The 25,891-nt window shown below is 55.1% G+C and overlaps 1 protein-coding gene and 1 non-coding gene across 10 annotated transcripts in view; both read right to left on the reverse strand.

Annotated features, from left to right (window-relative positions):
* EP400 (E1A binding protein p400) overlaps positions 1-25,891 on the reverse strand; it is an 87,423-nt gene that overhangs the window by 10,946 nt on the left and 50,586 nt on the right. For 6 of the 9 annotated variants that reach the window (XM_049865316.1, XM_049865314.1, XM_049865310.1 and 3 more), the window contains 25 exons: positions 25,019-25,249; positions 22,982-23,146; positions 21,201-21,368; positions 17,193-17,287; positions 16,184-16,434; positions 14,592-14,794; positions 14,333-14,502; positions 12,400-12,596; positions 11,205-11,316; positions 10,946-11,089; positions 10,499-10,657; positions 10,208-10,291; positions 9,651-9,785; positions 9,276-9,320; positions 9,037-9,190; positions 8,451-8,692; positions 8,181-8,354; positions 7,406-7,542; positions 7,217-7,273; positions 4,874-4,952; positions 4,515-4,763; positions 3,297-3,342; positions 3,112-3,221; positions 1,640-1,847; positions 1,347-1,531 (listed from right to left, as the gene is read on the reverse strand). In XM_049865316.1, coding sequence (XP_049721273.1) covers positions 1,347-1,531; positions 1,640-1,847; positions 3,112-3,221; positions 3,297-3,342; positions 4,515-4,763; positions 4,874-4,952; positions 7,217-7,273; positions 7,406-7,542; positions 8,181-8,354; positions 8,451-8,692; positions 9,037-9,190; positions 9,276-9,320; positions 9,651-9,785; positions 10,208-10,291; positions 10,499-10,657; positions 10,946-11,089; positions 11,205-11,316; positions 12,400-12,596; positions 14,333-14,502; positions 14,592-14,794; positions 16,184-16,434; positions 17,193-17,287; positions 21,201-21,368; positions 22,982-23,146; positions 25,019-25,249 — 3,800 coding nt within the window. The remainder of the gene's footprint in view (positions 1-1,346; positions 1,532-1,639; positions 1,848-3,111; positions 3,222-3,296; positions 3,343-4,514; positions 4,764-4,873; positions 4,953-7,216; positions 7,274-7,405; positions 7,543-8,180; positions 8,355-8,450; positions 8,693-9,036; positions 9,191-9,275; positions 9,321-9,650; positions 9,786-10,207; positions 10,292-10,498; positions 10,658-10,945; positions 11,090-11,204; positions 11,317-12,399; positions 12,597-14,332; positions 14,503-14,591; positions 14,795-16,183; positions 16,435-17,192; positions 17,288-21,200; positions 21,369-22,981; positions 23,147-25,018; positions 25,250-25,891) is intronic. The other 3 variants (XM_049865318.1, XM_049865317.1, XM_049865311.1) reach the window with 2 other exon arrangements.
* On the reverse strand, positions 13,086-13,218 carry LOC126066185 (small nucleolar RNA SNORA49). The gene has a single exon (XR_007515037.1). It is a non-coding gene; the product is annotated as a small nucleolar RNA SNORA49 (small nucleolar RNA).

The raw sequence follows: 25,891 nt of genomic DNA on the forward strand, positions 1-25,891 counted from the left end.
CGTGCGGCCCCGTGCAGCCTCGTGCAGCCACGAGCACTGGAGACGTGACTGGTGCCGCCGAGAAACTGAATGCTTCATTCTGTTTCGTTCTGATCACTTTGAATTTGTCAGTGTGGCTAACTGCTAGTGTGTTAGACAAACAGCCCCATCAGTGTGGCTAACTGCTAGTGTGTTAGACAAACAGCCCCATCAGTGTGGCTAACTGCTAGTGTGTTAGACAAACAGCCCCATCAGTGTGGCTAACTGCTAGTGTGTTAGACAAACAGCCCCATCAGTGTGGCTAACTGCTAGTGTGTTAGACAAACAGCCCCATCAGTGTGGCTAACTGCTAGTGTGTTAGACAAACAGCCCCATCAGTGTGGCTAACTGCTAGTGTGTTAGACAAACAGCCCCATCAGTGTGGCTAACTGCTAGTGTGTTAGACAAACAGCCCCATCAGTGTGGCTAACTGCTAATGTGTTAGACAAACAGCCCCATCAGTGTGGCTAACTGCTAGTGTGTTAGACAAACAGCCCCATCAGTGTGGCTAACTGCTAGTGTGTTAGACAAACAGCCCCATCAGTGTGGCTAACTGCTAGTGTGTTAGACAAACAGCCCCACTTCACTGTCTCTCAACAGGGGGCTGGGACGTTCCTGGAGGAACACGGCAGCCCCGACAGCACTGACCACCTGTGGGCACGGTGCCGACCGCCTTGCACTGCATGTCTGTGACGGCCTCTGGCACCGGCTCCTCCCTTCCCAGTGCAGAAAGGGCAGACTGCTCGCTCAGCGCTCCGGCAGGAGAGGAGCTCGCTGGAGCTTTCAAGTATTGCTTTGTGTTCACGCTTAAGGTGCTTTGGTTACTTTTCACTGATGCCCTGCTAAAACAAAGGCAGCTACAGAACCACCGCAAAGGTGGCACACACTGGCCAAAGCAGGAATGCCAGGACACAAGGGCCAGCCTTGGAGAAGCAGTCCTGCAAGTAAGCTGTTGTGACAGAAACCAAGTCCTCGCCCCCAGCCTCCTAGAGCTGTTTAGAGTGCTCTGTCACCAGGGTTTTCTGTCAAGGGTGGCCAGGGAGCCCTTCGCCTTCTCCAGAGACTGAACCGTCACGTTGGAAGCACAGGAAGGGAAGTGGGAATTTAAGTGTGGAGATGGGACTATGGCCACAGAGCACCAGGAAGAAGGCTAAGAAGTTTTAAAAGGCATGGTCATGACCATGGTGTCCGTATGTTTCACTCCGAGAGAAGACAAACGGACTCCCTACACAGACAACGTCTCCAGAAGAGACTCTGAGCCACCGTCCCCCGCAGACCACGCCAACCTGCTCTAAGCCACCACGTCTGTGGTTTCCAGAGAGGCTCACCGGCGTCAGCTTCCCGACGGCTTTGATCTGCGCGGGCGACTGGGCCTGGCCCTGGAGCTGCGGGACTTGCACCTGAGAGGGCGGCGGCGGCGGCTGCTGCTGCTGCTGTTGCTGCTGCTGCTGCTGCCGGAGAAGCTGGAAGTGTGCGGGGGTGATGGTCTTTCCTGGGATCTGCACTCCCGTGGCTGCAAAGGAGGTGGCTCGTCAGATATGGCTACTAGCCCCCTTGGACTCTCTACCTCCCCCAGACAACACGTAGAAGGGGAGTAGGGGGCTAAGAGGGGTGCTTTTACCTTGAGACACCTGGGTCACCAGAGACCGGGCTGGGGCCTGCACAGGCGTCAGGTTGGTGGTGACCACCGCCGGGGCAGTGACGGATGTGACCGCCCGCACTCCCTGAGTTGTTGCCATGGACACCAGGTCAGTGGTGGCCGTGGCAGGAGAGCCCACCGCTCGGGGCTGGGTGTGGACCGCAGGGGTGGGTGTCGAGCCTCCGGAAGTCTAGAAGAGGACGTGGAAGAAAGAACAGTGAGGCGCACTCCACTGGAGGCCTTGCGTGTGGTGGGAAAGGAGACACCAACACTGCACCCAAGGGGCGACACGTTCCACACTCAGGCCCCTGACACACACACAGCGCTGCAAAGTGCGGGTCCGTGTGTGAGTCCGAGGCGTGAGCGCACAGGTGCCCACAGCTCCGGAGCCCTCGAGACAGGCAGGTCCCACGGGAAGAATGGTTTGGCTGACATCGCCCTTTCACACCTGTAAGGCTGCCTGGCCCCTCTGTCTCCACTCAAAGGCTCTGGTCCCAAGGGACATTAAGAAATTCCTGACTACCCACTAGACATTCGTGTTCATCCCCAGAGCACACCAACCAGCATCCTAACTGCCCACTGGTATCCCTCGTCTTCGGCAGAAGCCATAGCCCGGAATCCTACTGCTGGCTCAGGGCCTCAGGGTCTTGCCCGAAATGACACACTCTCACTGCTCGTCCGTCCTGCCTCCCGAGCCCCTGACTCCCGGCCAGTGGTTACAGCAGCAGCCACGGTGGCAAAGGCACGAAACCCCAGTCTGCCTGCCACCCTCCTCATCCCTCAGTGAGCTGGTGGACAAACCCTCACAACTACCTCTGAGACACCAAAGAGAAGCAAGCAGTAGACACTGGTGTGCCCCTTGTGATCAGGCTCAGTGCCCCCCATGGCCATGGGCTCAGTGTGCCCTGGGTCTGCCTCTCTGCCCAGGTCTGGCCCCACCTGTCCCCACAACTGGGGGCCAGACATCCATATGGAAGTGACAGCTCCCTGCCTCAAGCCCCACTGGCCATCATGCACCCCGCCACAGTGCCACATCTCCTCCTCAGGTGGCACCCTCCCAACCCCCGGTGCACGCCAGTCTCACAATCTGTGTCCCCACATGAGGACACCTCTGTGAGCTGAACCGTGATGACCCTCACACCCCTCTACCCCCCCTCCACACACCAGGCACCTCTGTGAACTGAACTGTGATAACCCTCATGGCACACGCACACACAGGAAACTGGGAGCTTCATTCCCTTAAATGGTACAAAGTAGAAATGCCCTTGACACCTGGATGGCTCTGAAGCCGCCATATTGATCAGCTACTTAAATTATCTCATGGAACTCCAGCTAGACCTTTAAAGTTTTTACACTAAGAAAACATTAAAAAAAAAAAAAAAAAAATTCAAATGGCTCCCCCTGGGCATCAATGCACGGGGCCACTCGCCGTCCCGGGTACAAGGACAACTCACAGGTAAAGCTCCGGGTGCTACGGGGGAGGCAAGGCGCTTGTTGATGGACTGGAAGGTGGCAGCAGGGACACCCGCAATGGTGTTCACGATCACATTCCCACTCACGGTGCCTGCATGGAAGACACGCATGAGACGACACAGCCAGAAAACTGAGCTCAGCTTTCAACATTCTGTTCTCTTCTTACCAGTGGGTATGCTTGTCCCAGTGACTGACGTTTTGATGGTTCCTGCCTGTTTTAGAGAGAGAGTTCATTTGAATTCCTTCATCCAGCTCTTATCTGCCAGCAATCGAATCCGCGCTCCTGGCAAGTGGCCACCGTGCGCTCCCACCCCCCACACACAGCAAGACACACCAAGGTGAGTGGGGGCACCTGGGCCCCCAGCAGCCTTCTTCCCTTCACGCCTTCTGCGTATGTAACCTCCGTGCTCTAACGGGCATCAGTTAGCTATAAGGTTTCTGTGCATGCGTGAGCACACGTGAACATGTTCTAAGGACAAGGGGCGGGGCCAGAAGAGTTTGTCTGTTGTCCCCAGCAGTGTCTGCTCTGCATGTTTGCAGGGAAAGTGGTCAGCTTATCACAGTTCTGAAATCTTTCTAATTCCACAGTACTCCATCGTTTCAGTAAGGAACTGCCTCAGCCTCCCTGGGCATCTGCTGAGATAACTGCATCCCAGAGCCGTGGGGACTGAGGTAGCTGTATCCCAGTGCCATGGGGGCTGAGACAGCTGTACCCCAGAGCTGTGACGGCTGAAATAGCTGCACCCGAGCCATGGGGGCTAAGAGAGCTGCACCCCAGAGCTGTGAGGGCTGAGACAGCTGTACCCCAGAGCTGTGGGGGCTGAGATAACTACACTCCAGAGCTGTGAGGGCTGAGATAGCTGCACTCCAGAGCCATGGGGGCTGAGACAGCTACACCCGAGAGCCGTGAGGGCTGAGATAGCTATACAGCCCAGAGCCGTGGGGGCTGAGACAGCTGCACCCCGGAGCTGTGGGGACTGAGACAGCTGCATCCCAGAGCTGTGAGAGCTGAGATAACTGTACCCTAGAGCCACAGGGAGGGAGGATATAGGCAAACACACACACACACACACACACACACACACACACACACACACACACACACACACACACACACACACACACACACACACACACACACACACACACACACACACACACACACACACACACACACACACACACACACACACACACACACACACACACACACACACACACACACACACACACACACACACACACACACACACACACACAGAGTCTACAGGCTGGACACCAAGAGAACCCCCAACAAGCATTTGCATCAACTAGGCGCCAATGTGGGGGTGCATGGCCAGCGCCGGCCAAGACGGCCCTATCTGACACACGGGCACCTGCTCACCAGCACAGCAGCACTGCCCCCCGTGGTTATTGCTGGCTGCACCTTCGGCTGTGGCTGCACAGGCTGTGGCTGTGGTGGAGGCTGTGCCTGGGCTGGGACTGCTGGCTGCCCGGTGGGCTGCTGGCTGGCGACCGGCTGGGGCTGGGGCAGTGGCGGCGGCGGCGGCTGCTGTGGCTGTGGCGGTGGTGGCGGCTGCTGGGGAGGTTGAGCCACAGCTGGCTGCTGGGCCTTCTGCTGATCTGCGAGAGCCTAAACCACCAGGAAGGGAGGGAGAAGCCAGGTGTGAGGAACAGAAACCTGACCCGGTAACACTCAGCATTTCCCACTGTGAACAAGGTCATGATGCCAAGACATCCCACCTTCTTCTCTTTGGCAATCCGCTCTGCACGAAGAGATGCCACCTGAATCGGGGGCAAAGGTTTGTCATAGTTGATCCCGCTGAAAGACAAGGGCAGAGAATTAATATAGCGTGCTGGTTCTAAGAGACACCGTCTCTATAAACACCAGCGCCCTCGCTCCCCAGGCTTCTGGATGCTGGAGGCAGTGTCCAATGTCACCAAGGGCATGGGGCACAGCGTGGCAAGGTCACCAAGCGAAGGAGCCAGCCAACAACAGGCGCCCAGGGAGCACACAGGGGGGCTACACCTGGACGCCAGGTATAAGGTTCCTTCCTCTGTTCCTGGAAGGTGGGTCCGGTCCAATTTCCCAGGAGCTCCGCAGTGCACTTCCTGGGAACCTTCTCAACCAGAGAGGCCTCACTGCAGTGAGGGTTCAGCACCTCAGGCCCCAATGAGCTCCAACCACATGTGACAGGTCACATGTACCCGTGGAGGCCCTGCCTGACCCCCGGTACACGGTCAGTGTAGGATCCTGGCCATCCTGAGCCACCCCCACTCTGGACAGTGTTGCTCAGCCATCAGTGCAGGCCTCCCTCCCCTCCCATCCCAGTCGCCCCACCTTCTGCCGCAGCAGCAGCAGATGGCCCAGCCTACCTCCTGAGAGGACAACCCTCTATCTCACATGGCTTTTTACAGCCCCTCGTCCCCTCTCTCCTGGCTGCACAAGTGGGAGTCCTTCCCCCCAGGCCAGGGTTCACTGCGCCGCCCGCCGCTCTCCCTCTCCCTCTCCCCACCTGGAAGTTCCAGTTCAGCAGCCTTAGACAGGACCAAGTCTCTCCTACCGCAAACCACCAAAGCCTGTCTCAGCTCATGGCACCCAGAGCCCCACCCAGACCTCTGTCAGGGACTCTGCACTGCGCCACATTCCTCCCTTCATCTCCTCCAGGCCCTACCCCCACACTGCCCTGCCACGGCCCCCCAGTCAGACTCCTAGACTCAGACACTAAGTTCTGCTCCTTAAAGCCCCCCAGGGCATTTTGTTACAGCAGCCCCGGGGCACTAAAACAGCACCTCAGGACTGGAGCCCCAACTCTCACAGAGCTCTCTTTGCAGCAGGGAGACAGATGATAAGCAGATGGAGTCAAGTTCGTAGCGTCTGAGTACATGGCACAAGAAAAAACAGCCGGGTGGTGGGCAGCCTGAGGCAGAGGAGGGGCCGCAAGCAGTGCAACATCAGCCACACACAGATGGGCACCAGGGCTGGGGCAGCGGTGGGGGGACCAGCGTGGGTGGGTAGGACAGGCAGTGGGGGCTGACATGGGTAGGTAAGGACAGGTTGCGGGGGGACCAGCATGAGCGACTACAGACAGGCAGGAGGGACAGGCGTGGGTGAGAGTAGATAGGTGGGGATACAGGCGTGGGTGGGGACAGGTGAGGGGACAGGTGTGGACAACTATAGACAAGCACGGTAACAGGCATGTGCGAGTAAAGACAGGCAGGGAGACAGTTGTGGGTGAGTGTAAATGGGGGACAGGCAAGGGCGACTGTAGACGGGGGCAGACGTGGGTGAATGTAGACAGGCGGGGGACAGGCGTGGGGGACTGTAGACAGGCAGAGGGTACAGGCGCAGACAAGTGTAGACAGGCAGTGGTGACAGGCGTGGGCAATTGTAGACGGGCAAGGGGATGGGCATGGGTGAGTGTAGACAGGAGGAGGGACAGGTGCAAGCGAGTGTAGACAGGGCTTGGACCCGAGTGGTGGGACACCTGTGTTCTGAACACACACCTGTTCTCAGCATTCTCCTATAAAAACCACACACGCAGAAAGCCAATGGGCTTTCGCAGGAGCCCACAGCTGGCACCACTGTAGGCTTGAGCACACCCACGTCCCCCGCCCTCCCCAACCCCTCTCCTATCGTCTCCGCTGCGTCTCCAGCAAGGGCGTTCACCCTGGCGCAGGTGGACAGTCAGGGCCAAGCCCGTGGTGTGGACAGCCTAGTGGAAAGCGCAACAGAGGAGGCAGCCTGCCCAGCCTCACAGCACCTTGACGTGGCAGTACGTCTTCTCCCCAGATAGAAGTTAAGACATGCATCGCTATGTTGTCCTCAGAACATGCAGTGCACACGTGTGTGGGTGCCCTACGAGGGCCACATCATGTACCCCGACCCCAACTGCGTGGGCCAAACCAGGAGCCGTCTGTCTCGCCCACGGCCGGCTCTGCCCACACATAGGCCTCTCCCCACGCCACCGTTTGTGGACGCCTGCAGCAAACTCGCACGCTCACGGCTGCCTTCACTGGGTGGGGCTGGGCACTTAAGGGAAATCACGACCAACCCTAAAGAATGAGTCACAAGTACAGAAATACCTCTCTGCCAGCACGGATGCGTGCTTGGGGTTTTTCTGAAAGGGATTCATGCCAAGCCTGCAAATCAGAAAAGAAGACAGCAATAACTAAACACAAGAAAACAAGAGGAAGGGCAAGCCAAAACCAGCACTGAGCTATGAGCGGCTGTGCTATTGTTAACTGGTGTGGAACAGCAGCTAAAGGACGCACAGCGGCTTGATTGGGGGGCTCCTCTTGCCCGCTGTCATCTTCATCAGGTCAAAGTGATTGGTGTACAGCTGCGTGTGGGTGGCATTCTCGTCCTGGGCATAGATCTGGCTTGTGCGGAGAGGTCGGTTGTTTTTACTCTGAAACAAAGTGGACAAGAGGAGATGCGAAGTGGCTGTCAGCACTACCAAACAGCGGCCGCGAAAGGCTCCCTGATGGAAGGTACGTTCCCAGGGAGGCCTGCGTGGGGCTCACTGTGGGCTCGCCCTCCAGCTGGAGCGGCTCCTTGATTGGCAGGCCCCATTTCCAGCTGTGCCATTCACGAACCAGCGCTTCCAAGCTCTGGTGACCCCGGCACAGACTTCACAGGGCACCTCAAAGCACCACAGCCTTGTCCTCCAGCAAAATCCCCGAGGAAAGACTCACCTGCTGCCCTTTACCCTGGCTACTTGCTGAGACAGAGCAAAGTCTCTGATCCTGTTACTTGTCTAATGCCTCTGTACAAGGACGTGTTGCCAGGCACTCGCCGGCAGGCAACACCGGACGCGACACTGCCCTCCCAGTGACAGTGGCAGCAGAGGTCCAGTGTCAGCTCAGACCCCAGGACTGCTGCCAACTCCAGGAAGGACAGCCACAGCTCACTCACACCTGTCACCTCTATGCAGGTCCTTGGCCCTGGCTTACTGGACTCAAAAGGATAGAGCGCCCCCAGTGGAGAGTAGGCGCCAAGATGCGGCAATAGCACCGCACACCCTATGCTGCATGAGCGCGCCCCCACCTTCCCCTCCTCTCTGGGGATGATGACATTTTCGTAGCGGTTCCGGCACTGTTTGGAGGAGCGGTAAATGCGGCTGCAGGAGTTCACGACGTCACTGACGAGGTCCCAATTAGGGGTGTGAGCAGGTGACACGATCGTGAGGTTCAGCGGGAGCTCCAGCAACTGCTTCACGGCCTGGAGAAGGGGGTTCCAGGGAATGCCGTGAGCGGGGAGTCAGCAGGTGTTCCCTCCTCCCACGCCCGCATCCTTGTCCAGGCCCAGAAGCAGCACCTGCAGGAGCGCCCAGTCCTCACTGATGAGCCACTCGGGGCTGTCCTGGCCTGACTCAGCAGCTGGTTTGGCAAAAGTCGGCAGGGGCTTGGCAAACTGTGTTTGCTGCTTCAGCAGGATATTCTTCTTCTGTTCCTTGCCCTCTCGGCGCATCTTCAGCAGGCCCGGTGCGGCACGGTCAAAGAGGGAGCGGGGTGGCACGACCGCCTCCCCGTGCCGCTGCTTCTTCTTCCTGCCTGCAGCTGGACAGAGCGGGCACTCTCAGAGCGGCTCTACCTCACTCGCTTCTCACGAGGGGCAAGGAGCAAAGGAAGGGGAGCGAGCACAATGGGGCCGTTAAGAATACGTGAGGAAGGCAAAGCCACGTTCTCACTTTCCTCGTTAATTACAACCATGAACATGAAACGGTTTCCTAAAACTGCCAGTGTGTCACCATATAAACACAGAACGAAGAGGTAAAACCATGCCCATGGCCCAAGACCACAACAAAGGTCCTGTGGCTGCTGGTTCCTTTCACAGGCAGTGGCAAGGGGTGTGCCATGGACAGCCGGCACCATAGGCCACACGGCGTGGACAGGACAGGTACCTGAGGGGTCGGTTTTGTGTCGCTTCCGCTCCTTCCTCACGTACACGGGGGGCAGCTTGGATTCGGGGATGGGAGTGGGCTCATACATGAGGCACATAACTGAGTCGATGTAAACGTCATTGTCATCCTGCGGTGGAGTGGGTGGCGTCCATAGCTGCGCACAGAAAGAGAATTCCATTAGCTATGTCACTGATGAAAAGCAGGCCAATTCAGACACAAATGCAAATGGAATCACTCACTGGCATAATTTCTGTCTGTCCATCTGCATCTTCGTAGATGTATTCCTATGGGGAATACGGGGGTAAGTTTTACAAAGTCTCAGCGTCATGCTGTAAGTCACAAGACTTATTAAGCCTTCAGAGTAAGTATGACCAATATGACGATTTATAAGACTTACAAGTGCTTTTTAATCCCTGCTACCCAACTACCTAACAAAGTCTCTAACAAAGCATCAATTATTACAACAATTATGTTTTTAAAACCTGAATTAAAATGTTTTGGTAGGAGAAGTAAAAAATCACTAGGACATGTTCTCCTGAGAACAAATGCAGCCTTCAAATGGCTCAGACATGAAGACACGGCTATGGGCTGGCGGTGGAAGGCGTGGCACGCACCATGTTGTATGCATCGTCTCTCGTGTACGTGAGCAGCTCCTCCTCTGGGTCTTCCTCACGCGCCCGGGCCTCCCTCTCCTGCAGGGTCTTCGCATTCTGGGCCTCCCACTCCTTCATTGAAGCCATGGCCGCATCCTGCAGGAGCAATGATGGAGAAAGTGCTGCCACGAGCAGTGGGCACCATGGCGTCCCCACCTCCTCCCTCTTGCCCTGAAGCACTGTCTGTCAAGCACTGACAAAAACCTTCAATTCACCCTGTCAAAGCCTGAGTCTCTCTTATGCACTGTGACACATTTTCAGGGGCCCCATTTTTTCTTTCAAACACAGAACACTTTATCGAACACCAAGCAAGCTGCCTCAAATCAAATGAAAAGATACCAAAGTAAAGAATAAGCTGGACAGGCGCTCACACAGAGTTTTCAGTTAGTTTCTACACAGGTGGGCTTTGCTTCTGTCTCTTCAAGTCTATGCAAGTCACCTTTACTTCAGACCAAACTTAACACTCAAGAATCTGAGATTCCTTACGTGTTAAAATAATCAACAGTTGATTCTCTTACCTCGCTGGTTCTCTCTTTGTCTTGCTCAATGGAAGTGTGGAACAATTCCAGGTAATTCAAAGCATATTTTTCAATGGGTGTAAGCTGTTTGGACATAAATTTTTTTGGACAGTGTTAACAGCAAGTTAATAAAGGCCGAGTTCCTCGTATTACCCCCACCAGGTTTCAACCTTGGGGGTGACTGTTCTCGGTCAAAGTAAACAAACATTTTATAGAAGAGTCAAACATTGACGATATTTAGCTACAGCGAAGATCAATCAGGTTAAAGTACAAAAGACAAGATCACCAAACCTGCTCCATGAAGTCAGCTAATTCCTCTAGCTGAGACGGCTCCTCCTGGAGTCTCAGGTGGTCTCCGTCTGGTGCTGACACATCAGTCCCTATTTGTGATGCTGCCTCCTCAGGGGACTTCTGTACACCCTCCTCCAGATTCTCTATACTTCTGAGGGCCTGGAAGGTTCCACATCAGGATTATTTTGATGTGTTTTTAAAACTGAGCAGTTCTGAGAAAGAGTGATGCTACACGCAATTAACTTAAAACCATCAAGGAGCCTCCCTGCAGGTAATTCATGGTTTAGGGACAGTGAAGGGTCAGGAGGCAAGGCTGGGGAAGAAGCAGACTCAGGGTCAGAGACTGAGCAGTTGGAGCTGCGTGGAGTGAGCACAGCTGTTCCAGAGACACCTCTATGGTTGCCCCTTAGCCAGCCAGTCTCAGGCTGGGCGGGACGTTGTTCTCACCTCTATGAATGGCCTCGCAATCTTGGGTGCAATGGTCTCTGTGGCAGAAGGTTCCTGAGAGAGGACCACAAACTCCTCTGCCTTCACCGGGAAGCCCGTGTCCTCCATGGGAGAGTACACCTCAAACAGCTCCTGGATTGTGCGCTGAGCACAAGCGAGCACATCACTTAGCACCCGGGGAGAGCGCGAGGGGTCGCCACAGCACCGTGCCGTGACCCGCACTCTCCCGGCTGAGGCCTGCCCTGCCACAACACGGTACCTGGGTCAGGAAGGCCATGGAGTAGTCATTTCCCTGAGCAGCCACCTCTCGGATCAAGTCCTTAGTGCCATTCTTCAGCAACTTCTCTTCAATGGAATTGCCGCTCACCAGCCTACAAAGCACAGCACACTGTGATCACTAAGCCTCTGAGGGCACAGGGAGCGTGTGACCCCCTTCCCTTCTCACCCCGCCCCGCCCTCCAGGGGACAGGCCCATGGTGCTGCCCCTCCACTGGCTGTGTCCTTTGTGCTCCCCAACACCCAACGCAGAAACTTCCTGCTCAGTCTTCAAGACCATCGCTGTCTACCTTCGCCTTCCCCCCAGGTAGCTGACACTAACATGAGAATTACCAGTAACTTTCCCAATCTACAGTTTGCCTATGGCATTTTTTAAAAATCTAAATGCTTTATTTATTTATTTTACTATGTAATCAAGTAAGTTTGTCTTTTCTTACTGTGGCGTTTTGTTTCGTTGAAATGACTCCTTCAAACTCTCGGCTATCACTGCTGCCTCTGAAGTAGCGTTCTGGGGTTTTTGCTTTCACTTTTATATGTAAACCCCATCCACGGGGACCGCACTGTACTCACCAAGCAAGAGACAGCGCTCCGACCCCACCTCCTCCCACCAAACTGCAGCTCGCCAGCACTAGCTATTCAACACACGGCCCGGCCGCTACACTGAAATCCAGCTCTGTGCACATGGAATTCACACATGTACAGGGCTCTGCCCCTGCGTGCTCGTCAGTCCCCGTCCTCATGCCCCTGGGGAGTGACGGGATCATGGTGGTGCGGCCGTATGTGTTCACACCTGACAGGCACGCAACCCTGATTGTAACGTTTGTGCTTAAAGATAATTTCAACGATGCTTTGTTCCGTAACCATCTTAGTAACAGATGATTTAAATGTCTAAATATCTGAATCAGGAGTCATCCTTTCAAGGTAGGTACTCCCGAAGGGGAACAGCAGCTAAACCCCGAGAGGATGGAGTGGACATGTCCGAGTCACAGAACTGAACTACATGCTAACACACAAAGCTGCAGAAGATAAAGGAAATACAGACAATCTAGCAGGAGCCTGACAGATGAAACTCTGTTCTCTTCCGCAGCACGTGCTGTTTCCAGCAGACTTCCCGCACCACACCCCCTACAGCACCTCACTGGCTGCACCTCAGGCCTGCAGGCCGGCATTACCCGCACCTGTACACGTGGATGTCCTTGCAGCGCCCAATCCTGTCGCACCACTCCTGGGCCTTGGCGTCCATCACCGGGTTCAGGTCATTGTCATAGAACACCACCGTGTCCGCCTCCACCAGATTCACGCCTGTGGGACGGCTATGAGTCGAGAGGATGGCACAAAAGATCCGCTTGTCTCTGTTGAAACTCCTCATCAGCTCCTGATGTGAAATACTCAATTCGTTACTCCTGATAAACGTGGGAAACCGAGACGTTTTCTGATGTTTAGCGATGAAAAGTCATTCTACAACAAAGCTGCTTCCTTTGTGTTCCATGTGACAAATGGCCTGGGCTAAAGTTACACGCGTTCCCTGCTCTCCCTTACACGAGCTCACAGGTCTCCCTGGCTCTCTGTCACACGAGCTCACTGCTCTCCCTGGCTCTCTGTCACACGAGCACGCTGCTCTCCCTGGCTCTCTGTCACACGAGCACGCTGCTCTCCCTGGCTCTCTGTCACACGAGCACACTGCTCTCCCTGGCTCTCTTGCACACATGCTCCCAGGTGTCCCTGGCTCTGTCACACGAGCTCACTGCTCCTCCTGGCTCTCCTGCCTCTGCATGATCTTTACTGACCGCACATCTCTAAGTTCTACTTGGATAACTCGAGTTGCTATCATAGAAGTGCGAACAGTAGATTCCACCGTACGTGCACTGTCAGCTCAATGCGTAGGCCCCAGAAGAAAGCGGATTCTTCCTGGGGAGGGACACGTGCTTTCTCATCTATCCTCAGGCAATGCCAGGGCACTCTACAGGTGAGAAGGCTCTGGAGTAAGGCTGAGGAAGCACGGAAGAGCGAGGCCGTGAAGAAAAACCCCCAACCTCACTTGGAGCAACAGGATTTGATTACTTCTATACATTTCAGGGCCAGCACACACCAAACCTCTGCCTTCAAAAATTCTACACTTTTGCTGAACTGCCACCAAGAAAATGTGATAATTACCAAACTGATGTGTGTCTTCCCAGGCCATCAGTGTGTGCCTGTGCATGTGTACGGAAGATGCCAGAACTGCTGAACGATGCATATAGAGTGGGCAACGTGGTCCACAGTTCAGCATCTTGTGTTCGCACTGAATGTTCTACTGGGAACACTTTGTCATGTTTCCAAAACTTCTGAGGTGTCACTGTTAGCAACCTCTCATCCTTCATATGGAATACCACAGAGCGGCTGTACCTTAACACTCTGCCAAGTCACGTGGCCCATGGACAAGTCTTCGCTTGTCTTGCACTAGGGGACGTTTACATCGTCCCTGACCGAGGGCTGTTATCAACACTTCTACAGGGAAAGCTGTGCACACAGATCTTGAATTGGTGCACTATTGCTGTTGTTTCAGGAAAGCACCCCCGACAGATGATTTCAAGGTCAGAGTGCAGGCTCCCTTTTTAAGGCTGCGTATGTCCTGTCGAGCTGCCCCCCAGAAGGCTCTACTGATTGACGCCCCACCAGTGAGCAAGCCAGTTTCACTGTCCCATGCGGCATCAGAACATCCTCAGCTACCTTGGTAAGTGAACAATGGACACGCAGTTCGCTTTTCATTTCCTTAAAGAGAACGAGTCTGAGAAGCACCCACGTTGCGGCTCCGCGGCTGTCTCCCGAAGTGGCCGCACCACACGACACTGGCAGCAGGGGGCCAGTTCTTATTTTGAGACACCCGGCTGACTGTGCTTACCTAGTGACATAGTTTCATACTGCACACCCACTTAAGATTAAAAAAAAAAATCCAAAGATGAAGCTGAAGGCTTTTTAAAAGACCAAATAGATTAAGACAGTCTTCCCCTTTTATTTTTAAGGGTCATATCATGCTATCACTCAATTTATACAGCTCTTATCAACGAGGGTGCTGCCAACAGCAATGTCATCCAACTGTAAACGACAAAGAGGAAATCGTTCACTCCTCACCTGCCGCTGCTCGCTGCTGGCGTTCTCGTCGATTCGTATGTAGGTGAGGTAGTGGAAATTCAGGAACTTCTCCAAAATGTCTAACATGAGCACCATCTGTGATAAGATCAGCACACGGCGTCCTTCCGACTTCAGCTTCTGAAGTAAGATGGCCAGAGCTTCTAGCTTTCCTACAAAAAGGGTAACACTGAGTGTCTCATGGCCCACGGCCAATCACCTCCCACACCTCACCGTGCAGGCTGCAAGCTCCCCTCCGTACCTGAGTCAAACTGCACCAGCCTGAGCTCAGGGAACTGCAACAGGTGCAGCGCTGTAGCTTGCTGCAGCTGCTGGAAGTATGGTGCCATGTGCTCTTGGAGACAGTGCCTAAAAACCTTCATCCTGTGGCTGTACAAGGACGGCAGCCTCGCCACCCGCAAGGACGGGGGTGCTGCAACCACAGACGGAATCACACACGCCACCCTGAAGGAAGAAGACAGCTCCGTCACTGTGTGGCGCCTGCGGGGCCTCTGACAGGCCGTGGCTGTTCTGTTTACGGTGACGTCCAGAGTCTCTGCAGGAAGGTCCCACAGAAGCGGCAGTGGGAGTCTCGTCTGTGTCACCACGGTGATGTGGTGGCTGGCCTGTGTGTCCTTCACCAACAGCACCCGTGCGGTGGGGACCCACAGGGTGGACCCGGACAGGTCCTGGCCAAATGGGGTACCCTGCTCCACTCCACACAGTGACTAAACCCACCAGAAGGGTTCCCCAACTGCAGGAGCTGGTTCCAAGGTGGCACACTCCACCTACACCTGTCTCCTGCAGGAGTCTGAGGACACAGGTACTGTCTCCTGGCTGGTCCAGAGGTGAATACCAGAGCTGCTCCAGCCACAGCCCCACAAGGGAAGCCAGAGTCAGGAGGCCAGGCCCTGCCAAGCCTTCCACCTACCCACCTGGAGCCCACCCGTCCACCTGCAGACGTCACCTGCCAGCTGATCTCTTCCTGTACGAGCCACCTGGTTAGGTTTTCTATGACTTGCTACCAATTGTATCCATATAAAAAGCTGTCTGCCATATCAGAAGAAGAAGAAGGAAGGGAGGACAGATGAGAGCTGCGTCAGTGTAAGAGGTCGCTAAGCTAGGATGGAGAGCTGGGAGCTGTTCTGGACTCACTTTGCCCACAAACTCAGCTTCTGGTCTGAGCGACCTAAAAGAGACCCATCTTGCAGGCTGAGCCGAGCACAGGGCCCGTGGGGCTCCCTGTGTAAACATGGAGTGAGCGTGAGAATCGCCTCTCAACCAAGAAGTGAAACAAGGAAGAGGAGAAAATGCTATCTGAAGCTGAACCTAGAAATCCTGCTGAAGCAACGAGCATCAGTGACTGAAACCGTACACTTGGGCTATTGTTTTCTCTTTTAAACCATGTTTCTTAGTTGTTTATACACATTACTCATAAAATTAAACACCTCACGTGGTTATTTCAAAAAACTATGCTTTTAAAAGAGCAAAATGGACAAAATCATCAACAATTACTTGTTATCTATATGCAGAAATTGGCACAAGGAACGCCCAAGTTCACCTGAAGCAGCCCCCCAGGGTAGGACACGCACCTTGCCTAGGGGAGCAGGCCAACCTGCAGGGGGAGGGCCTGCAGGCGTTCCTGAAGGTGGGCGCCAGAGAAAGTCATTCCAGCAGACCCCAGACAACAGGGTGTATCTTACCATAAAGCCAAATACCCCAGGAGTTTTCAAAACAGATGTGACAACTCACAGAGAAACTTCTGGAGATAGGAGGAGTGTCCACAACACAACCATGAAAGCTAATTGTCGGAGTGCAATACACTTAAGGACGTATTTACGCAGGTGAACATACCTATCAATAACATCCTGCAGGGATTCTTTACGTTGGCTCAGCGTCAAAATCAGGTCACTCTTGCTACTTGAGGGCCCTGCCCCCTTCCTGTGGTCGTTGGCACAAGACCTGGGCCGAGGCGCCCTACCCTGCATGGCCAAGGAGCAGAGCCCTAGCAGGTCTCGGCCGTAGATGGGTGCTCGGGAGCAGCGCCTTGCATTGACAAGGAAGAGCTGATCCAACCTCTCCTTCAGGAGTCTGGCCCTTTCCTCCTTTGTCGGAAACAGTGATGAGAAAACAGTTATCTGAGAAGCGCCCTTCAAATCACCTTTTTCACAACTTATCTGGGGCCCCCTGTGCGTGGTGGCCTGTTGGAGAGGGCACACAAACACACACGATTCTTTATCTGCATGAAACAGGGACAGAGAGGGTGCAGAGAAAGCCAGGGCCGCCCCCTGCCAAAGTGCGGAGTGCGACAGGGACACAGAGGGCACGGGGAGAGCCAGGGCCGCCCCCTCCCAATATGCGGAGTGCGACAGGGACACAGAGGGCGTGGGGAAAGCCAGGGCCGCCCCCTGCCAATGTGCGGAGTGCGACAGGGACACAGAGGGTGAGGGGAAAGCCAGGGCCGCCCTCTGCCAATGTGCGAAGACAACAGGAGCCACAGGTGAGCATTTCTCACGCCTAGGACTCTCAGAAGAGTACAAAAGCGTGGCAGACCATAAACCTGTTTCATTTCTCTTATCAGCAGATGTGTGTTTTTAAAATCAAAATTCTGTCAGACAGAAAACGTGTTGGAGCCCTGGTGGCGCAGCGGTTAAGAGCTTGGCTGCTAACCGGAAGGCCATCCGTTAGAATCCACCAGCGGCTCCCTGGAAACCCTGTGGGGCAGTCCCACTCTGTCCTGTATGGTCACTGTGAGTTGGAACCAACACGATGCCAACGTATAGTGTGGAGGGCACAGCTTCTGGGAGCAGGAGTGGGTGCAGTGCCCAAAGGCGACAGCATGGTCGCATCTAGTGGGTGGTACCTGGGTTGGAGCACCAAGAGGCGAGGCCGGTTTGGGGGCCATCCCAGCTTCTCCTGCAGCCATGGGGCTAACTGCCACTCGGCCTGGAACACTGACTGAAAACACAAAGCAAAGGGTCAGAAAGGAGCCCCACCAATCCAGGGGACTTGTCTGCACTGGCACGACCTCTGGCACTACAGCCCTACACCATTCAGGAAGGACAGTGAACACATGTCAACAAAGACACAGACAGGAGGCGTCCTGACTCAGCCACAGGTAACTACGACTTCACCACCACCAGAGGCAAAAAAGGAAACAGATGCAAAACATTCAAGAGTTCTGAAATCAGAGACAGCAGTACATCGCAAGAGCAAATTCACATGAGCAAGCAAGGCTTACTCCAAGAACAATCAGAATAGATAAACTCAAGAAAGGCAACGTCGTCATCAGTACTGCCTGGGGCCTGCTCTCGCGAGTTTGCCACAGGGAAAGTGAAGATTAAATAAGCCACCACACAAGTACACAGAACTCCAGCCGTAAAAGGCACCAAGAAGGGAAGGGTTGCCGTGAAAATGCTAACGCCGGGTCCTCAACTGGACAGCGAGCAAAGGAGAGTGGGGCTGCACAGAGCCCAGGGCAGCCCAAGTGGACAGGGCAGCACCCTAAGGCCAAGAGAAAGCCAGGAGCCAGGGCAGGAGGGTGAGGGGCAGAGCAAGCGCATGGCCACAGAGCACAGGGCCTATGGTCCGAGTCACTGGAGAAGGCCGAGAGCCCTGGAGGGCAGACGTGTGAGCATCGTCACTTCATCTGCACTGTTACAACACGCTCTGCCTGCCTGGTAGGAGCAGAGTGGGTGGGCGCTGGCTATGGAGCCAGGAGAGGCGGAGGGGCTGCTGGAGAGGGGGCAGGGGGCAGAGGGAACAGCTGTGGGAACGCCGGGGCCTCTCCTACACACAGCCCAACCACACAGAAGTGCAAGGCTGCCCCTCTGCACAGTGATAAGAACTTTCTACATGATCATGAGCTAATGACTTCGATGTATGGTGACGAGACTCAGAGAAACGGTGTCTGCTGCGCGTGTCGGAAGGACATGAGGAACAAGACGAAATGCTCAGTTCCCAGTGCTTGGGAGGAAAGGCACACCATCAGAGCCATGCTGCTTGGTGAAGCTCACAGCTGGGAAAGCCCGCTGGGGCGGTGTTCTCACAGTCAAACAGGGATTTGTAAAGCACTGCCCTTGTGGCCTCTGTAAGGACATGAGGATGAAGGGCAGGCCTGGGCAGGGATGGGCTTCAGCAGCTCCACTCACTGGAGGCCCTGCACTGTCCACACACAGCAGGCTGTCGGCTCTAGCAAGGTCACTTCCCTCTCCAGAGTGCCTCCCGCCGCAGACCAGCTCCATCCTGCCCTCGCAGGGAGCACAGCAGCCGCTGGCCCTCCTCAGACGCAGAGTCCTGCTCCAGGTACCTCCCCCGAGCTTTAAGGCTATCATCACTCCTTTTCTTCCTCTTGCCTCCCCACTCCGCCAGCCCAGAGGTGGCAGCTGCCCCCTGGAGTGCTGGTCTCACCCTTTCAGTCCAAGCACCTCTTTAGCCACCTGGCTGCATGCAAGTCTGTCTTTCTCACTGACCTGACAGATAAGCATTTCCACAAGACAGAACTGCCCTGGCCGAAGTCCTGCGTGCAAGGCTGAGCTCCTGGCCATGGAAATGAGGTGTGCTGAGCAGGCGGAGGCATCCTAGAGAAATAGGCCACATGAGGGTGCCAGGTGAGGGTGTCAGGTGGCAAGTGAGAGCCTCTCACCTGGTTCCAGGCCCAGAGCCCCGACTGAAGGGGCTGGGATGCAGCAAGAAAGCCTTAGCTGCACTGCCCCAGGACAGCCAGAGCCCAGTGGCGTGAGGCGGAGCCAGTGCAAGGTTAGTGCCCACACAGTGGGGAGGGTAGTGTGCCGAGGGCCGGTGTCAGATGCGAGGTGGCAACTTTTCAGGCTTTCTGCACCCGTGCACCTCAGTGGACGGGGGCACCCTGACTGAGGAGAGGATGCAAAGTCCACCTGAGGGTGACAGTGTACCTGGGTAGACAAAGGTGCCCTAACTGAGGAGGAAACGCAGAGTCCACCCGAGGGTGACAGTGCACCAGGGTGGATAGAGGCGCCCTGACCAGGAAGATGCAGAGTCCACTCCAGGGTGACAGTGCACCTGGGTAGAAGGAGGCGCCCTGAGGAGAAGACTCAAAGTCCACCTAAGAGTCACAGTGCACCTGGGCGGACAGAGGCGCCCTGACTGAGAAGTCACGGAAGGAGCTACAGAGAGTGACAGTGCATCTGGGTGGACGGAGGCGCCCTGACTGAGAAATCCTGGAGGGATCCACCCGAGAGTGACAGTGCGCCTGGGTGGACGGAGGCGCCCTGACTGAGGAGAGATCATGGAGGGATCCACCCAACAGCGACAGTGCGCCTGGGTATACAGAAGCGCCCTGGCTGAGGAGAAGATGCAGAGTCCACCAGAAGGCGACAGTGCACCTGGATGGACGGAAGTGCCCTGACTGAAAAGAAGCAGAGTCCACCTGAGGGAGACAGTGCACCTGGGCAGACAGAGGTGCCCTGACTGAGAAGACGCAGAGTCCACCCGAGGGTGACAGTGCATGAGGGTGGAAGGAGGTGCCCCGACTAAGACGCACAGTCCACTTCAGGGTGACAGCGCACCTGGGTGGACGGAGGCACCCTGACTGAGAAGACGCAGAGTCCACCTGAGGGTGATAATGCACCTGGGCGGACAGAGGCTCCCTGACTAAGGAGAAATCATGGAGGGATCTACCCAAGAGTGACAGTGCACCTGGGTGGATGGAGGTGCCCTGGCTGAGAAGACGACCCAGAGTCCACCTGAAAGTCACAATGCAACTGGGTGGACGGAGGCGCTCTGACTGAGAAGACAGAGAGTCCACCCAAGGGTGACAGTGTACCTGGGCGGATGGAGGTGCCCTGACTGAGAAGTTATGGAGGGATCCACCTGAGGACGACTGTGCACCCAGGCGGACGGAGATGCCCTGAGAAGACGCAGAGGAGTCCATCTGAGGGTGACAACCGTGGTTGGGTGTGTTGAGCTCAAGAGACCTCACTGTAACCAACGTGCTCAGAAATAATGCCCATCTGTCAAGGTCTTTCCTACCCTGTGTGCCTCCTGAGAAAGACAGCAACACACTCCCAGGAAAGTACTTCCCCACTGTAGAGCTGTTGGGGCGGGCTAGTAACAGGAGTGGCTCTGCGTCCCCAGTAGGGCAGGATGGAGCTGGCCTGGGTGTGGGACGACCTAGAGAGGAGAAATGACTGCACTAAAGCCCGTGGCCTGCTTGGGTGCAGAGTAGTGGGGCCACCAGCGAGATGGTGAGCAGAGCCCCCCGGCCTTGCAGTCCTAGAGCATCCCCTGGCAGGGCCTCGCAGGAACACATAGCAAGCAGAGCTCCCCTCAGCATCACACACAGGTTAGAGATGGGGGTGGAGCTGAGCAACGACCACTGGGTGGTCAGCTGGCAGGGACCAGGAGAGGCACCCTCGTCACAGCCATCCTGCTCCAGGGCTTCTGACTCAGGGCACGCCCTGCGGGAGCGAAGCCCGGCCAGGGAGGGCCGACGGGGACAAGGCCAGGCATGATCTCAGAGTGGTGCTGGAAGGTGAAGAGCATGGGGGAGGGCCAGAAAGGTGAGGGCACAGGCCCCACCCCTAGGGGACACACGCGCTGGTGATCCACTCCCGGAGCACCCAACGCTGCCGCTGGGTGCACTCATGACCCAGATGACACGCAGAATCTCTCATGCTACCGGTAGGCTTGGGTTAAAACAGAAACCAGACACAAGTCCAGCTGCAGAGGCGACTGGCCCTGCTCAGACTACGAGAAAAGTCATGTCAGAAGGATGCAGCACCCGAAGGTTCAGGGTCAGAAACACCTACGTTCCTTTCAATTACCTTGGAAGCCAGAGGACACCAGAAAGAAACACGAGGGCAGGAACTTCCTCCTGCCCAGCGCACGGTACCTTGTGGGGCCAAGGGCGCGGGAGCTGGGGCGCTGGCCGGGGGCTTTCCTCCCAGGGCGTTGAGGGTGCCGTGCACAGCCCCTGCCTGCGACACGGTCTGCATCACCACGGGGCCCGGAGGGCGCAGGTACGGTTGCCCAGGGGCCGACACAATCTGGAGCACGCTGCCTGCAACCACACGGAACACAGGCAGCCCATCAGCCACGCGGCCGTCAGTCAGACCACAGGCCATCCATCAGCCATGCTGCCTGCAATCACAGGGACACAGGCCGTGTGCCAGCCATGTGGCCGTCAGTCAGACCACAAGCCATCCGTCAGCCACATGGCCATCAGTCAGACCACAGGCCATCCATCAGCCATGCTGCCTGCAATCACATGGACACAGGCCATCCATCAGCCACTCGACCATCAGTCACACTGCAGGCCGTCAGTCAAACCACGCAGCCATCACTCACCACAGGGTGTCTGTCAGCCACACGGCCATCATTCATACCACAGGCCATCTATCAGCCACGCAGCCAGCAGTCACACCACAGGCAGTCCATCAGCCACTCGGCCATCAGTCACACTGTAGGCCGTCAGTCAAGCCACGCAGCCATCACTCACCACAGGGCGTCTGTCAGCCACACGGCATGGACCACACAAAAAACGAGCACTCAACTGCACTCAAGTATAAAACAAGTTTGTGGTTTAGTTCCTGGGAGAGGACCGAAAAGATCTTGTCCGTGAGGATGGAAAACTCTTAAGCAACACAGTCGATGGGGCCTGGTGCTGGGCTCCTTGACTCCCTGAGCCCTGCTCAGCAGGCAGTACAGGGGTTTGGCACGGAGCCTGCCATGTGGCTGGCCATGCTGGCAACAGGGTGGTTAAGTATGGCATCAGGCCCTGCCGGGCTGGGATGACAAGAAACTAAAAAAATGTTTTGACCCAAATGCCCCTGGTTTTCAGGAGCTGCTTGCTCATTTTCTACTCTTTCAGCGACTCTGGAGGCTGTGCCCCAGGTGTGCTCCAGGAAAACAGCATCTGCTAGAGACAGAAAGAGGGCCCTCCCTGTGGTCAAACAGTGGGGAGCTACGGAGCCCACATGGCAAAGGGTTCTCCTGCAGGTGTCCTGAGGGCCTTGCGCGGCCCAGCTACCACAGGACTCCCCAGGGCGCTGACACAGAGCGTTTCCCCTGGCACGGCCACTGCCACCCCTCAGGGGGGCTCCCCACGGCAGGCAAGTCCTGACCTAGCAGAGGAGAGGCTGAAGAGGCAGAGGGGCTGGGGCTGTGTGGTCACTGGACAAACCTCTGACTCCTGCTCTCTAGGGAACAGGGACGAGTAATGGGCACCGCTCTCAAAGGTCCAGGGGTGAGAGTTATAGTCCACGCATGACAGAGACCAAGTTCTCCTATGTGAAGTGTTAATCCTTTGACATCTTAGGACAATTCATCTCACACTAAAATTAGAAATCTCCTTATTTTAATTTAAAAATAGGAGTCTCTTTTCAAACGGATGCATAACAAAAACAGCCATTATTTACTTAAGGTTCTTCAGGTACCACACAACCCAGCGGTTCGGTCTACCATCTCAACCGTCCCTTTCAGTAAGAATTACCAGCACCATATGCACATGACAGCCTGAGGCCTGAGGCTGAGCGGCCAAGCGACCCGCTCTGCGTGGCAGGTCCAGGGCTTCAGCCGGGACTGACGCAGCAGGCTGGGATCTCCACAGGCAGTGCGCTGCCGGCGGGTTTTCTCCTGCCATCACGGTGGGCGTCACGGCAGCTTACTTCTCACCTTGCAGCTGCAGGGGCTGGCCCGCCGTGAGTTGCCGGAGCTGGCTGTGTGACAAGGTGAACTTATTGCCCTGGAACTGCAGCGTCACGGGTGTCTCGGGCTGCGTGACTCGGTTCTGCGTCCCTGCTATGGACGCCAGCTGAGCGATTTTCACCACCTCTCCGCCTGTGGAGACGCAGAGGGCGAGGGGAATTAAAAACGTGCTGCGAGCAGCGGGGAGCCTGCTATGCTGCGGCCACCTGTTGTGCAGGGTGACCGTCTACAGTGGGCTCCAGTGTCACCGAGACATGCACCCAGACTGCTTTCTACCACTTAAAAAAAAAAAAAAAAAAACTGTTTCCACAGAAAAGAGAAAGCAATTAGGAATTAACATCAGAGCCTAATGGTCAACTTGTTTACCCCTAACCCGTAGGGGTTCTGGATATCAGATGTTAATACTGTTAACGAGCTATTTAGGAACACTTAACTTTTCTCCCCAAACAATAAGAAAAGCAGCAAACACCAAAAATAGCAGAAATCTATTTGTATCTGTAATACTCTCGGAAACTCCCATACACCTGAATTTCAGAGAATTTTCTAAACGTGAAAAATTTTGAGCTCACAACTGAGCTCACAGAGGCAAGTGAGATTGTATCTCTACAGACTACGCAGACAGGCAACTATCTTCTGCTGTACCAGAGCCTTTTGAAACTTGGGAACGTATTTAGATGTACAAACAAACACACAGATGCAACTTTAAAATACAATTTCTCACTGGCATACATCCGACGGTAGGATGTGATCTATAGTGTTTGTTGTGAAGCCTCACCCCGGCTAGGACAACCTTTTGAGGAGATTTCAGCTGCAGCCTTTCTCAGAGGAAAACCCTGGGCAACAGCTGAGCACCAGGCTGATGAGGCTCGTTCCCCGTGGGTGACTTTCGAGCCTAAATGTTCCTCCCCAGAGAACCCATGCCAAAATTATTAGTGAAACTGTAAGGAGAAGAGTTAGTAGAAGACTAGGAAATGCTGGTCTGAAGCTCTCTGCCCACAGATACCTATGAACAGGGAGGGAATTGAAAAAGGCAGCACCGTGATTCGCCATATCAACATGGGTCTCCTGCTGGTCCCCCTCAGCGTACAGCAAGTGAAGACAGGCCAGGATGAAAAGCAGTCCTGCCCACAGTACACAGGCCCCTAATCCAATCAGAGCCCCCTTGGCACAGCCACACGACTCTCGTCCCAGGGAGACATGACTAGACCTAGAAAACGTGAGATATGCAAGGGCTTTTTCCTTCCTTGGGAAAACCAACGGGGCACTTCCTCTAACTGGCAGTGGAAGAGAGACCTGTCACAAGAGAAAATGGGTTTGACACCAGCATCTCCTCATGCCACTGCTTCACTCTTCTCTTTCCAGAAAGGCCTCAACACCAAGAACCAACGTCCCTGAGGTGGCATCTAAGAAACGACACAATCCTAAGATGTGACGTTCGGGAACCTTCCATGGCAGAATGACTCAGGGGCACGCTAATCGCAGTGGCCACAGTAAAAAGTTGTGCCATTAAAAAATAAAAAATTATTAAGACTGGTGTGGTTTAGTTATTAAAGTTACAAAATTTCTCAGTTGAGCAGTAGCTCATTCCATGTTTAAATTTGGTATTAAGTGAGAGACTAGAAGAACTAGTGGCTTTGGGGCAGAGTGAGCAGAAGCCTCCATTCAGGAGACCTCGCTTCCCCAGGGTAGCCGGCCACTGAGGGGACAGAGGCTGCACTAACGTCAGTGTGAGCACCGTCAGCCGCACTCAGCAGCGCAGGACGGCGTGAGGACAGCAGAGGGAGCACGTGGGAGTGAGGAGAGAGAAGGACAGGTAAAGAAGGGCTGGGACGCTGACCTGAGGGGCCGCGCCTGCCTTCACTGGCTGCAGCTGCTGCAGGCAGCACCCAGCACAGGCCAGGGAGAGACAAGGAGTGGACAGCAAAGGCCCTCACTCACGCCAGTGTTCACGGAACAACTCCTCTGGGTCAGAGGGCAGAGACCTGGGAAGGTGAGGCCACTTACTCGGCAACCGAGCCTGGGCCTGGGCGGTCAGCACCAGCCTCGGGGGCAGAGCACTCTGCGGGGCGGTGTGCGCGGGGGCCGGGGACGGGGACGGGCCAGGGGCCGGGGCCGAGGCCGGGCCCCGCAGGCTGGCAGGATGGGCTGCGCTAGCTGCGGAGGTGAAGGTCGTGGCGGGCTGGTGTCTCGGAGCACTGGAGGAGGCCTGAGGTGGCTGACACTGTGCGGCCGCCGCTGCAATCAATAAGGTGTGTTTGCGCAAAGCTGTTAAAGGTTCTTGACAAAATGCAATATTTAAACCCGAATTTCAAAGAAATAAAAAGAACATTCTCTCATACTGTTTCTCTACTGAGGAGCCCTCTCTTAAGAAGAAAAGGCCCAGTACTCCTCACGGGGTGAGAGAGATGTAATTTTATACCTTTGTCGGTTATTTTCACTTGGAGCCAATCAGTACGTCTTTCGGTGCAAATAAAGAAGTACTGAAGTCGCCCCATCGAGCGAGCATTCATGTCAATTAGAAATGCTCTCCTAAACACATACCCAGTAGCATAAACAGAGCTTCCGTTCTTATCTCTACAGGGAATTTTGCAACAAGGCAGTTCTGAACTCTTATTTCTATCTTAGAAAGGCCTAACGGAAATAATACTGACAACCCCTTGTTTGGAAGTTAACAGTATCTCTATTACCTTTATTGCCATTTAATCGTATCCCTGGTTCAAAGTAACAATCGAGCTAGGTGAAATGATGGTACAAAGCCCAGTGAGAACATGCTTTCAGAAGCGTTCAAGCGCCCCTAACAGCCATCTACCCACGCAAAAGAAAACGTTTTGTCAATGTCCACTTCATCACCAGATAAACAGTTCTCCAGCTAAGTGA

This window comes from Elephas maximus, chromosome 22 (assembly GCF_024166365.1).
Source record: "Elephas maximus indicus isolate mEleMax1 chromosome 22, mEleMax1 primary haplotype, whole genome shotgun sequence".
Taxonomy (NCBI): domain Eukaryota; kingdom Metazoa; phylum Chordata; class Mammalia; order Proboscidea; family Elephantidae; genus Elephas; species Elephas maximus.